Here is a 13,719-nt window from a genome sequence, read left to right as displayed (position 1 = left end):
AAATACAGGCGCAGGTACCCTGAATGGTGACAGTTATAATGATCCCAAAACCAAGCATTGTGCATGCCTGACTCTAATGAGGCATAGGGTTTAGAGGCACAAGGTTCTGCGTTCCAGTCCTGCCTGGGCTGTTGGTTCATGGTGTAGCCTTAGATAAGTCCCTGGGGTTTTGTCTCCGTCTTCCCTTCTGTAACGGAAGAGTTCTAGTCCCACCTGAGCCACAGGTGCTGTGAAGAGAAGTTCATTGATGTTGGCAAAGCACCCCTCTACTCTAGTGACAGATGCCCTAGAAACACCACTGAGGAAATTTAGTTTGTGTTCTGAGCAAGATGTGGATGGTGTTGTGTGATTGACAGATGGGGCCATGTTTAATATGTTGTTTTTATCCTCATTATTTAACAGCTGCTTCATTTGCAGAGCCAGGTCCAGCCTGTGCACTGAATGAGGCAGGTGTGCTGTAGGGAAAAATAGTCAGTGATCATGTAATTAAAGATTGGATCATTCTGCATAAGCCCAAGGGGGCTGAATTAAAGCGTCTGTTTAGCCTTTTTGAGTGCTTGACTTTGCGACCTTAATGTTCTTCTGATGTAGGGTTTTTTTTTAATGTAACTTCCTAGAGTTATTTTTGCCATTAAAAAATTAAATGTTTATTATGCACAACTGCAACTCCTTTCCCCGTCAATAAGATTTAAAACTCCAGCATTAAAGGATATGTTTCACCTCTGGAGCTACACTCAGACCTATTTTAGTCAGAAGCACCGGGATTCGATCTCATATGAACCTGTCACCATAGGGAGATGCATAACGCACTATGCTATGCACAAGTCACCCGTGGGTGACCTGTACATGAGCTGGCCCATGTTAGAGACAGTCATGCTGCCTCTCATGCAAAAGCATGCTCTAATTGAACGGGATTTGGGCTCCATTCCCATCAGTGAGTAGAGAGCTATGATTCTTTGCTTAATAAGGGTTCTGAAGGGCATAGACTTAATAGAAGTAAGTCTAGAACTCCTGGTTTCCAATGCAGGTTACATTCCTGTAGGTATCTCAACAAGGAAAAGCAATGGCATGAAGAAAGATGAGAGTTGCTTAAATTAATTTTTACTCTAACCCGTGAATGGATTGATTTGTAAATTCTGAGAAGGTTGATTGATTGTCTGCCCACAAAGCCTGTGCTGTAAGTTTGGGGAGGACACGCTGTCTTTTTTATACCCAAAAGAGAGGTTGAACCATTGATCAACATACAAAACTTAACTCAACGTTACCTCCCAAGTTATAGTTGGTACCTCCATAACAAACCCCACTGTTGGTGGCATCACGTTAAGATGTTTGTTCTAGCTGTCATATGGCAAACGTGTATATTTCATGGCAGTCACCGTAGCAGTTGTCGAGACTAAAATGCTCTTTGTTTTCTCTTGGCTTTAAGAATTGAAGAAACAAGCGCTGACCTGAGAAAACGAGTGACAAGGTTGGAAGAGGAGTTGGACCAGGAGCGAAAGAAATACACAATGCTGGAGATCAAACTGAGGAATTCGGAGCGTGCGCGTGAAGATGCTGAAAAGAGAAACCAGCTCCTGCAGACAGAAATGGAAGAGTTTTTTTCGACATTAGGAAATTTGACTGTTGCAAGCCGGGGAGCTAAAGTGGCGAAGTAAAGGCAGCAGAAGTACACTAGCGACCGTGTTTTTTAATTCCAGCACAAGTCATTTTGTTCTGGGTTACTCGTGCATCATGAGTATTTTTGCAGTGAGTCCCTGCTCTTAAGGATTTTTGCTATGTTGTTTTGTTTACATATGCTATAGTATTTGGGCTGTCAGGGAAACTGACTGCTAAAGGCAGTGCTTGAAACTGTAGACCCCAAATTGCAGAGAGCTGGGCCTCTCTTTCCTAATGTCAAAGGGACAACTCTGTCACTGCAGTCATAGCACTGTCTTTGGCTTTACTGGGCCACCCTTTGCTGGTCCAGAGACAACAGTAATGCTCCCAACACTGCTGCCATGGCCTAAGGGAGCGGCAGGCAGGCTGGCTGGCTGGAGCTGAAGGAGCACGTACAGTTCCTGTGGAGGAGACGACACTGCTAGCCTGGCAGCGGATTTAGCTCGTGATGAATCAAGTTGAACTTGGCAGGTTTTCCAATCTTCATGAAATTTGTTTAAAAATCTGCTTGGTGAAAGTTCTTATTTCTGTACTTGGTATTATTTTATGAAGGGGTTTTGCAAAACTAGCCGACAAGCACTCGAAGTGTCAGACTTTCACATGCCTTCATTAGTCACCCAATTTCTAACCCCCAACCCAGCCATGCCCAAACTATGACTCTAAATATTATTATTTGCACCAAATGTGACTTAATAAAATATGTGATTAATAAATACCTTGGAGGGGCAACCTCCCTGGAGCTTGAACTAAACACATCTGGCCACAAGGGTCCTCCGCAGCCAGGCTCTTCTCCGTTCTGAAATGACGACTTTACCAATAATTGTAGTAATGAAGCTCAACATGGGGAGATGAGAGAGATTTCTAACCTCCTCCTTGCTTTTGTTTTAAATGAATAAGCCCTTGTTAGTTAAAGGCCACAGCATTGAAACTACCAGAGCGGTTACGGCAGTAGAAGAATAGTTTTGAATGTAGGCCTAAAGGGACCTGACTGACCCACTGGTACTTGAAGGCTGCTATTCTCTCAACAGCTCTAATGGAAGAGAGAGAGAGTCTGTTCCTTGCCAATTTACCCCAGTTCTCCTCTGGGGAATGCCACTCTCCGAGCTAGAGGTGACAAATCTATTCAGTCCTGGGTGTGGCTCTCAATAAGGAAGTTTGTATCAGCTGTCCCCCCCGCCCCACTGCTAAGACATGGAGAGGGGGCACCAGCTTCCAACCAATACTGAGCGGGGGCCCAACTGCCCACCGCAGTGCAGTGCTGGGTCCTGACCCCAGGACCATGTGCACCTGCACATTGTCACTGACGTCACCTGAGCGTCATGAGCTCCCCTTGGCTGGGTGCAACATGCCCCATTCTTCACGCTGTTCTGCCCCCACAGTTTCAGTAGCCCGCATAGGAGAAATTGGCAGCAGAGGAGGCCGGCACTGCTAGCCCCGACAAGGGCTGGGTGCCCAAGGGATGCTTTGGGTAGGGTTACAGTGCTGGGGCTGCTGTAGGATTTTCAGAGCTGCCCAGGGTCTATCACGCTTTTGAGTTTCCTCTCCCTAACAGGCTTTTCAAGACTTGATGGATTACATTTAGCTTCCCCTGTGCCAACCCAGCCTTCCCCCCTGTAACCAGCAGGAGAGGCATGCTTTTCTCCTTTAGCTAGTCCATGCCGCTTTGTTTCCTTTTGGCTCATGTGCACACCCATCCCACCATTCCCCTTTCTTCCCACAGTGATGAACGTGTGGCAAATGAGTTAAGCAAAGTGAAACCCCTTCCTCTGCCAAACACTCAAACCTTGCTAGGCTCTGGCAGGAGGGCAGCTTCTGTTACCACGCTGGATACTTTAAAACAGTGACTCTCAACCTTCCCAGACTACTGTACACCTGTCAGGAGTCTGATTTGGCTTGTGTACAACCAAGTTTCACCTCACTTCAGAACTACTTGCTTACAAAATCAGACATAAAAATGCATAAGTGTCACAGCAAACTATTGCTGACAACACACTGACTTTCTCATTTATCATTGAATTATAAAATAAATCAATTGGAATATACATACCGTACTTACATTTCAAGGTGTAATATATGAAGACATTGCCTGTATGAAATTTTAGTTTCTACTGACTTTGCTAGTGCTTTTTATGTATAGAGCTCTGCAAATCTGCAGCTATCCACTTTATCTCTGCAGATCAGATGCAGATACAATTTTATGTAGCCTGTTGTAAAACTAGGCACATATCTAGATGAGTTTATCTACCTCTGGAAGACCTCTGCAAACCCTGGTTGAGAACCACTGCTTTAAAACATGGCTCAGTGTGAAATTGCTGAAGTAACAGCCACACACCCCCTCCTCTGCCAGCAACGGCCTTTCCACACCCAGCCTCTGCCCCAGCGCAGTGCTCTAAAGAGCTGTCGATCAGCTGCTTGTTCCTGGGAGTAGCCTGCCACCTGCAGGGCCTGAAAAGGAGCCGTACTTGTCAGCATTTTGCCTTGGCAATTGTTTCATCTGACTCCATTCCAGCCACCTGACACGCACCCACGGGAATTAGGATCCAGTTTTTTTAAATTCAATGTATAAGTAACATTTGAAGTGGCTCCTTGGTCATTTCAGGCCACTTTTCCTACAACATTATAAAACAAATCCCTCCTGTGACTAGACAGCAAAGGCAGGAGGGATACATGTTGTACTAGCATCTCCAGTGACAATCAAGGAGACCGCTCCCTAATGTGAGCAGGAGATTTTCCTCTCTGTGGCACTTGATCCACAGACATAGCAACCAAATTGTGATGTTTTACATCTATGGCCCCCATCACGACAGTAACTTGGCACCGCCCCGTCCTTCATGTAGTTATCCTCACACTGCCCTGTGAGGCAGGGGAGTACTACCGACCCCACTGCACTGATGCACAGAGCGGCTAAGTGACTTGTCCAGGGTCACACAGGAAGGCGATGGCAGAGCAGGGAACTGAAGCTCTCTCCCAAATCCCACATGAACCATCCACTCTTCCTCCATTACTCTCTGGCACCTGCATAGCAGCCTCTGTTACATGAAGTGGTGGTTTCACTTAGGCAAGTCAGACTGGGCTGACAAGGCAATTCAGGGAGCCAATACTGCCCCCTGCTGGCTACCGTGTGCATAAACTTCTCTTTATACATACTATCCAGTTCCTATACGGTGCTTTAGATTGGTAAAGATGCCGCTAACCCTTACGGTTGCGCAGGACACGTTCAGTTCAGTCTGTCCGTTAACCACTGCAGTGGTGTCTGTCAGAGGCTGCAGGCCATTTGAAACCCTAGCTGGAGGAGCTGCTCAGTGGGTGTTAACACTGAAGCCTACCAATGACAATTCCAATGTTAGCCATTCACAGCTGATCAAAGCATGCAAGAAAGAGGAGGGGCATTTTTTTGTGCATTTCTATGCCATCTAACAGCTGTGGTGTTGGGAGGTACCACCACTTTCTTCCTTTCCCCCCCCCCCCTCCCCACACACACCTCTGCTCCTACGGGAGCCAAGACACTACCCCAAAAAGAAACAGCTACAGACTGGGGGAGATGAGCTCCTACTGAGGTTTGCATGAGGCTGCTGTTCTAGGCTTTCATGCTCCAGGGACATAAAGGAGGGAGCCTGGTTTACTCAATTTTTTGGGGTACCCATACGTGCTGGAAGAGCCAACAGCTCTGTTTGTTTCACCTTGACAGCTGAAGCAGCTTCATGAAGATTTTTGGCCCCTGCCCCCTCGTCATCAAGACTCTTTCATGCAGGTGATGATCCTGTGTTAAGGCAACCCCCAAAGAATGATTTGGCTTTGACCCAGCAGTGAGTGGAGCCTATTCCACAAGGGACAGACTCATTCTTACACTCTTCCAAAAGATGCAGGCCTGCCATTGCAATGGAGTGCATCCTTGACCACCATCCCATGCAGAGAAATTCCCTTCCACCCCCCTCTAAAACAGGTGGCACGTGCACAAGGCCAACAATGGGGGAGGAGAGAGGCAGGAAATGAAATTAACAATGAAGCAAATACAAGACTCCGCATGAGGCAACAAAGCCAAGCGGCTGCAACTCAGGAAGGAGGAATGTTCCTTGGGTCCCAGGGCTGAATGGAGAGACAGCCAGCGGCCGAACGGCTTTATTCGGTTCTTTGCTTGCCATGCTTCTAGTGTGTGAAGCAGGGTCATTAGAACCCAGATAGCCACTCCTAGAATTAATGACATTTTAAATGAGTTTAATACTTTTAGGACCCCTCCCCCAAAAAGCAAGGCACACTGTTCATGCAAGAATCTAGCCCCTATCTTTATATCAGAACTTGTTATATTCAAGGGGAAAAAAAATCTGTAAACCAAAGAACCCCCCCCCCCAACACAGGGTCAAGATAAACACACTCTTCTTGTTGAAGATTTCTTTTGATTTATTGAGAATCCCAGTCAGTTAATGAGCTGAGATCTCGGCAGAAATTTACAAGGGATCTCTATGGGATGCCAGTTGGCCCCCTTCACCCTCCCCATCCCGAGCTGCATTTTAGCCAGAACTGAAGGGCGAGCAAAGATGATAAAATACAACCGCCAAGGGTTCAAAGCACTGCTGGGTTGCAAAACCAAAACCAAACCTGAGGTTTCAGCTAGACCACAGCCACATACCTTCCCTGATCTGGAACTATTTGACTAGACGTCACCAAAACCAAAGCCACCTAAACCCAAAGCCTCAGGCTGAGCTTAGACTGTCACTCCTGCTATCAACATTAGTCAACTACATGGCACCTGCTAAAAATTTATTTGAATGCTTTTGCAATTAAACAGCAATCATCGTTAAGTTACCAGTATTTCCTCAGGGGACATGCCGCTAATACAGCTGTCCCCATACACTTTACTCAAGTGGCACAGACTAGATTAATGGTAACTTTCATTTACAAGGCACCTTTCCCTCTGAAAATACTCTACCCATCAGAGACACACAGCAGTGGCTGTAAGAAATCTCTCACAGTTTAAATAACTCTCCCGAGTGTGCTGGAGGAGAAAGCAGAGAGCTGCATTAAGATAGGGGATTGATTCATATGCCGACTTTCCCATGGCACTGTCACAGGGATCTCTCACAGCAGTGCAGTGAGCACCAGTCACCCAGAATATGTGAGAGGCTCTCAAAAGAGGCAAGTCTTTCTGTCCCTCCTCCTGTCTGGGCTTCCTAGAGCAGGCTGGAGTGTGAGAATGGGCCTGTGCACAAACCTGAAGCCCCGGGCCCACCTTGCCTAGGATGGGAGCCTGAATCCCTGGAGCCACTGCCTGGGAGAGCAGTAGGGAAGCTTCAGGAGGCCTGTTAGAGGTGGTGGCAGGTGGAGGGATCAGGGACCCAAAGACCCTTACTGCACTCTCTGGCATCAGGGTCAGTGTTGTGTCCAGTGTCTACACCCTTTCAGATCCATCCCAGCCCTGACCAGGACACACGACCTTCTCCCCACTCAACAGGAGACGCTGTTCCCATACAAGACACTTGACAGAGGAGGGTGGAGGAGCAGCCACAGAAATGCCCTTGGTTCTCTCCCCAGCCAAATGCAGGGACAGTGCGGCTGAGGGGTAGATGCACAGTCTGAGGCCACAGCTGAGCTGCAGAGCCTGAATCACCCCAGTGGGCAGAGCTCAGACCTCCAACACTGGAATTCTCCTCAGGAGAGCAAGGAGTGCTGGGAAAGCCAAAAGGGGTGGGAGAAGGAGGGGGTGGTGCATTCCCCTGTTGCCAGTGTCTGACAGATCTGGCTGTGCCCTCAAGCAGGCTGACATACCCACCGTAACAGACCTGGGCACCATGAAGAACAGAGTCTTCCCCCAAACGACTGAGGCAAATACACGGTGCTTTAGAGCCCCAGAGCTGCAATGAAGAAACACTAACTACAGAGTGGTCATCAAACAACTTTTTATCCTTTTTTATTTAAAATATCATTATAACCAATTGACATACTAGATAACAATGTATACATTCCAGTGGTGCACGCGTCATGACCGATGGCATAGATGATAAAAACCACAATGATCTCAGTATTTCCCCACCAGTGGCTTATTGGGAAGGGGTAGAAAAGAATGAGGGAGGGGAGGGTGGCAAAAAACGAACTGTCATTTTTCCATATTTAAAAGGTGTGTCCTTCCCCTCCACACTTCCCAGGACAGAATACATTTCCATATCCACATTGAAGGGGGCAGGAGGAGCGATCACGAGAATTCAGCCAGTTTTGCTCAACTTTAGTAACAAGTTAAAAGTTTAAGAACTCTCAAAAATAGACTAGATATTGGGCCTACAAAAGTAATTCATCTGTATGCAAAGCTTACCAAGAATTATTCCTTTTGTAAAATGTAAAGGATGGACTGATATTACTAGTTAAGTTATTTTTACCTACAAAAAACAGACTACAATAATAGAGTCACCAATTTACATCTAACACAATTTTCTGGATGTACATTGTTGTATGTGAGCTATATGTTACACATGAACATCGTACGGGAAGTATACATGATACATACTTACGGATATTGTCTCAACATTGGCCAATAGGCTGGGCTTTTTAAAAAGGGAAATGTACTTTATGTTTCACATTCAGGGTAGATCCAATAGTGAAGGTTAGCTCTGTTTACTCAAGAAAGCACAGAAAGTTTGTGTGAGGTAGTTCCATAATAAACTAGTTTCACTTTTAGCAGTGGAAGTGGAAATGTGTGAAGTTAACTTTATTCAAAGAAAATTTCTGTAATGCAGAGAAATATAAGATGGGGAGAAGCCAATCAAATGTTTTACTGAAACTCATTTAAGAGCACTTAAGAGCAATTAAGTGAGCTGGAAAGTTTGAAAAGAGTTACACATGCAACATATTCCTCCAATAGGAACCTCTAGCCTTATTGAAAAAATGCAGATGACTTCTAATTCATCTCCATTCTCCAGTCTTCCAACTTACTTATAACTATGTAGGGAAAAGTAGGTCAACTGAAACATTAATGGGAATATACAAAGAGCTAACACAACAGAAACCGCTATAAAGTGGGTTAGAAAAATATTCAGCTATTGGCAGTCCATCCTGGACTACTTCAGCGACTCAAGTCATGAAAACCAGACACAAACTGGAATGTTCTCTTCCTCCCAAATGTTCTGAACTGACAGTGCGTATAACACTGTTTATGTGTACTACTAGTATTTTTGACGGTTTATAGGAGTGTATCTAGGTTTGAGATGGGTGCATTCTATGTTTAATGTGGGACCAGCACAGTCATGTGTAGACTAGAGACTGGCCTGTCAGGTGCTTAGATCTTGCATTCGAACTTGGAATGTGTTAGTCTGGGGGCCAATGCTGCTATCACAAATCTACACATCTAACTTCATTGTTCTACTTACTTGTGCAGTATACCAGTAGAGGGCACTGTCACACATAACCTGTAAAATCAAGGCTTGCTCTATCCTAAACAAATTCCTTGGCATTTTATAGATAATTTGTACAGCTATTCTTTTGCTTTGTGGGGATTTATACCATGAAAGCTGCTATTCCATATATAGCAAAATCTCTTCTAATTTAGATCCCCAAGCTGGAAAAGTTACCCTGGATCAGAGATTGGGCCATTTACCTGAATGAGCTAATTGGTGGAGACTGGGCCTAACCATGTTAGCATACAGGGTTATTAAACCAATCAGTATTGTTGTATGATTTAAACGGACTTTAGCTGATTTAAACACACAGAAGTTTATATAAGATAAGATAGCTAAAGACAGTCTGCCTCCTTGTGTTGCACTGAGTGAAGTCCTCAACACACAAAACAGGTAGAAGCACAGGCAAAGACAGTACAAACTTCTCCCACCAGTGTGTTTAATACTGACCTGGAAGGACCCACTTCTAGGAGGAGTTGTCTGTTCAGTCCTGGGACTTGTTGCAACTAGCCAGAAAGCGTGAATTCATTCAGTTCTTAGTGGGCAGGTGTCCACCTCAATTGACATAGGACATTAGATGTGGGTCACTTTCGTTCACTACTAGTCTAGGACTCCAGCTGCAGTCTAGCCCAGAGGTGGAAAAGCTGTGTATCTTTTAGCACAGACTGTTGGGATGGAAACATTATGGAACTATTTATCAAAATAATAAACCAAGTTCAATGATACTTAACACATCAGAAATATAACGTGTATTGGATATTAGACATAATGTGAGAACAGCAATGGACAGGACAATTCTAAAGAACAAGCAGGACAGTTCTAGCTAGCCACCTGCTTATTGTTTGCATCCATATGCAATTGTTCTTGAAATATAAAATGAATTTCGCTGACTAAAAAGAGAATTCAGACTAGCAAACTGTTGCAATGGCTTAGAACTGCAGAGCCCTAACTTGGCCTGGCTGAGCAGGCTTCACTGGAAATTTGCCAGGAGCCTGTGATGGGCACCTAATTTGCATAAGATACAGACCACAATAATCTGAATACTTATTAGAAAGGTGGGACCCAGGAGGACTGTGGGTGCTGGTATGCCCCATCCTGACTGAAGTGGTCTCTTGCTCTATAAATGGCCTCTTCACTTCCGGTACCTACTGCGGGCAGCACTAGAGAAATCTAAGATGGGAGGGGGAGTGGGGGGGCGGGAGAGGAGGAGGAGCCAATAAAATGTCTTACTACAACTCATTTAAGAGCACTTAAATAAGAGCAATTAAGTGAACTGGAATCTAAGACGAGGGGTGTGTGTGTGTGCCAGAGATGACTACCATTCCAGAGTTCAGCTAAAACAAGAATGATTGGGGCCAAACTGTGCTCTGTTACACTGACATAAACCAGGAGTAATTTCATTACTTGTAACTGAGTTACTCTGGATGTATACACCAGTGTACCAGAACATAATCTTGGCCTATATAATGATGTTATCCTGTAATACATGACCAAATACAGTTGGCTTTATGTCACAGTTTAAAATTTGATAGACACAAAATAAACTGCCCTGTTGGTCCAAATACAACAAGAAAAAAAGTATGCTTTACTCCAATCCCCATTGTATGGCCTATCAGCTTTTAGGTAACATACAGTTTGGCGGGGTTCTGTAAAAATAATTGCCTTAGTAAGTGTGTGTTTTAAAGCTCACTACTGAAATATCAGATATAAGTGAGAACAGCAAAACTACACACCGCTATCGCTTACCAGTGGTCTAGCCAGGTAGCGAAAATACAACTTTGCACTTCAACAACTGACTGTCAGCTTTCTTTGAGACATTACTATTTCTTGCAACCCCTTCTTTTATTTTTTTAAAAAGTCTAATTTCTGTTAAATATTGAAAACAGTAAAACGTAATTGGGGACGATAAAGTGGGTAAAGGCAATTTTCCCTCTTCCAATTATAAATTTTAAAAAGGATATTTCTTCTATTTATCCAACAAATTCTAAAGGACCAGACATTGAGCAGCATTAGTTTCATTCTTGGATGATCTCAGTAGCTATTTCTAGACATTCTCTTCGGCTTTGTGCCTGGCCAAGACTCCTGTGCTTTTCGTTTAAAAGTTCATTTCTGTAGGTGTCACTAATTTAAATCCCTTTCCACATTTTAATTCACTACACAAAATATTTATCTACACAAGGCAATCAATATAGCTTAGGTTCTTGAGAAATCTGCACTTTTCAAAGGAATAAACTCCGGATGATTGTTTTACTCATTCATAAACAAAGTCAGTCAGTTACACACAAATCATTCTGTAAATATAAAATGTAAACAGTTAACATACTTCTGTAAGGAGCAGCACCATTTTACATGACTACTTAGCAAGTGATCTACATGTTTGTTTGTTTGTTTTTTTAAAAAAAGAGCATTGACAGCTGGGGCTTCAATGCTGAAAGATACTGAACATTCATGGCTTAAAAAGAACCATTATTAAGATTTCTGCTATGCTGGTCTGACAGTGAAGTGAAAGAGAAAAACGATTTATCCAGCATTGCTATTTCCCCCCATTTTTACCATGGCATATATTGCTCTCTTAATGCATTAGCTACAGAAATCTTACAACCTGAGGTTCTCCCACCAGTGATTGGTTTGCAGGAATAAGTTACTCTGGGTGAAGAAAGAGTGGTCAAAAAGATGGGGTTTCCTATACACACACCCAACACAAAACTGCTCTATCCTAACGCAGAAAATAAGGAACTTAAACTCCAAAGAACCACATGCTCTGTGAAAGTATAACTACAGGTATAGTTTTCCCTGTTGGCAATCTAGATATCCTGGGCCTACCTTGTTTTTTGTGTACAAAAACAGGCTAACAGCTAGAAGAAGTAAACAGTTTATTTGCATTGCAACGTATTATTCATGAAGTATCCTCTTTTTGTTTTATGAGATCATAAGCTTCAGCATGCCACAGTTCTGCCACCATATCCTTTTGGCAGGCTGGATACTTCTGCAGCTATAAAGATATGCTTTGCTTTATGTTTATGTTGCCTCTCAGATGAGGTGACTTTGCCATGGGTCATAAACGGTTTCCCTAATGAAACTCACTAACTGCTGCTTTTATTCAATTGTTATAGGCAAGTAGACAGAATTAAAGGATTCTGTGTTTACTGCTACCACTACAGTAGCTATACCCAAAGCTATGATAGGCTACAACGTATTATTTCTCTTCCACATGGGTAAGACAAGTGACCAAGCATATAACTTTGAAGGATAATCATGAACAAAATATTTGGAAAAAATTCTAATAAAAAAATTGAAAAACCTATAAAATCTTAAATAATACATGATACGGCAGAGACAACATTAATGTGTGCTTTGATCAAACAAATCTTACAAATTCAGTAAAAAAAAGTTCAGCAGCATAATAGTAAAGCAAATATGCAGATTTCTTAAAACCATGATAAAATTATCAGGTTTAATATTTTACAGAGTTAATTACAGCAAAAAAAAAATACATTTTTATGGCTGCTTTTAACACAACTTACAGTTTAAAATTACAGCACTTTAAAATGAATCCTACAATTATTTTTGAAAAAACACTCAAAAATAATACCACTGATTTTCTTAAAGGTGCCCTATCAATTACTAAAGGACTCCCCTCCCCTCCCCCCTAAAAGACCAAGTAGTCATCTACAGCAACCCAGAGGTCCAGCGGATGTTTCCAGACTGCTGTCAGTATCAGAGGCCAATGTTGGATCTGTTGACATTGAAGACACATCATTGACAGATGAAGAAGACGACGGATGTTGTGAACCATTGATCATTGCTGCACCTGTGCTATGAGAAACAAAACAGCAAATCAGTTGCAGATACAGTTGCATGGTTTAATACTTGCATTAGTACTTCTCGCTCTACTGGTCATTAGTTTTTCTTGCCACCCAAGAAGAGATTTCTTGGAGTCCATTATTAAATAAGATTTGAGGATTTTTTTATTTAAGTGAAGGGTTATATTTCTGAACCATTAATCTGTGCCAAAAACCATGGAACTTCCAGTACAGGATGCTTGTAAATCTGAGATAAACACTTACAGCTGAGTGCCAAATTCGGAAGTGTGGCTGAGAGAAAAAGGAGGTAATGGCAAGTAGTTCTACATAAGCCCAAGAAGATTTTCCAAAACCCTAAAAGCAGGCGCCTAACTATACACTTAAGCCTAAAAGTGGCTGAATTTTCAGAAATTCCAAGCATTCATCAGCTCCATGACCTCAGTGGGAACTGCTTAGTGCTCAATACTTCTGAACTTTGGCCACCTAAGAAAATGGTGGTGTTGGAGTCAGGACTCCTGGTGCTTTACTCACTTTCAGCTGCTCAAGATTACATAGGGAAACAATAGCAGTTATTATCCCACCCTGTGCCACAGATCCTCCAACCATGGAAAGGGGGTACTCTAATGACCCAGCTGTATTTGATAACAAAAATACAAGAGTGGCTTCCAAAGGCCGTTCTTGTTTAGAAAATAATTATTCAGGCAAACAGTACAAGTGAGAAATTTGATCTCAATATTTAGTAGACATTAAATGCAAGTGTTAAAGTGTACTTTTATAGTAGCTATGCAGAGATGTAACAAAGTTACAATGAGGATTTTAAAGCAAATTCAAGAGGAAAGCAGCTTGGTATGAAACAGTTACAAGTCTCATGTCTAATC

General features: G+C 43.1%; 2 protein-coding genes across 13 annotated transcripts in view; one reads left to right on the top strand and one right to left on the bottom strand.

The window, feature by feature from the left end:
• The window catches only part of ARHGAP22 (Rho GTPase activating protein 22), a 233,883-nt gene extending 231,514 nt beyond the window's left edge, over nucleotides 1-2,369 (top strand). For all 5 annotated transcript variants that reach the window (XM_084633580.1, XM_084633579.1, XM_084633581.1 and 2 more), the window contains one exon: nucleotides 1,427-2,369. In XM_084633580.1, coding sequence (XP_084489706.1) covers nucleotides 1,427-1,655 — 229 coding nt within the window. In that variant the 3' untranslated portion in view covers nucleotides 1,656-2,369. The remainder of the gene's footprint in view (nucleotides 1-1,426) is intronic.
• A 10,156-nt stretch (nucleotides 2,370-12,525) lies between these two features.
• MAPK8 (mitogen-activated protein kinase 8) overlaps nucleotides 12,526-13,719 on the bottom strand; it is a 125,005-nt gene continuing 123,811 nt past the window's right edge. For 4 of the 8 annotated variants that reach the window (XM_084632917.1, XM_084632915.1, XM_084632918.1 and 1 more), the window contains one exon: nucleotides 12,527-12,849. In XM_084632917.1, coding sequence (XP_084489043.1) covers nucleotides 12,704-12,849 — 146 coding nt within the window. In that variant the 3' untranslated portion in view covers nucleotides 12,527-12,703. Of the gene's footprint in view, nucleotides 12,855-13,719 lie in introns of all 8 variants that reach the window. The other 4 variants (XM_084632919.1, XM_084632920.1, XM_084632921.1 and 1 more) reach the window with 4 other exon arrangements.

This window comes from Lepidochelys olivacea (assembly GCF_965140295.1).
Source record: "Lepidochelys olivacea isolate rLepOli2 genome assembly, chromosome: 7".
In the NCBI taxonomy this organism is placed as follows: Eukaryota; Metazoa; Chordata; order Testudines; family Cheloniidae; genus Lepidochelys; species Lepidochelys olivacea.
The sequence above is the reverse complement of the archived record's forward strand: the minus strand, read 5'-3'. Positions and strand labels throughout refer to the sequence as shown.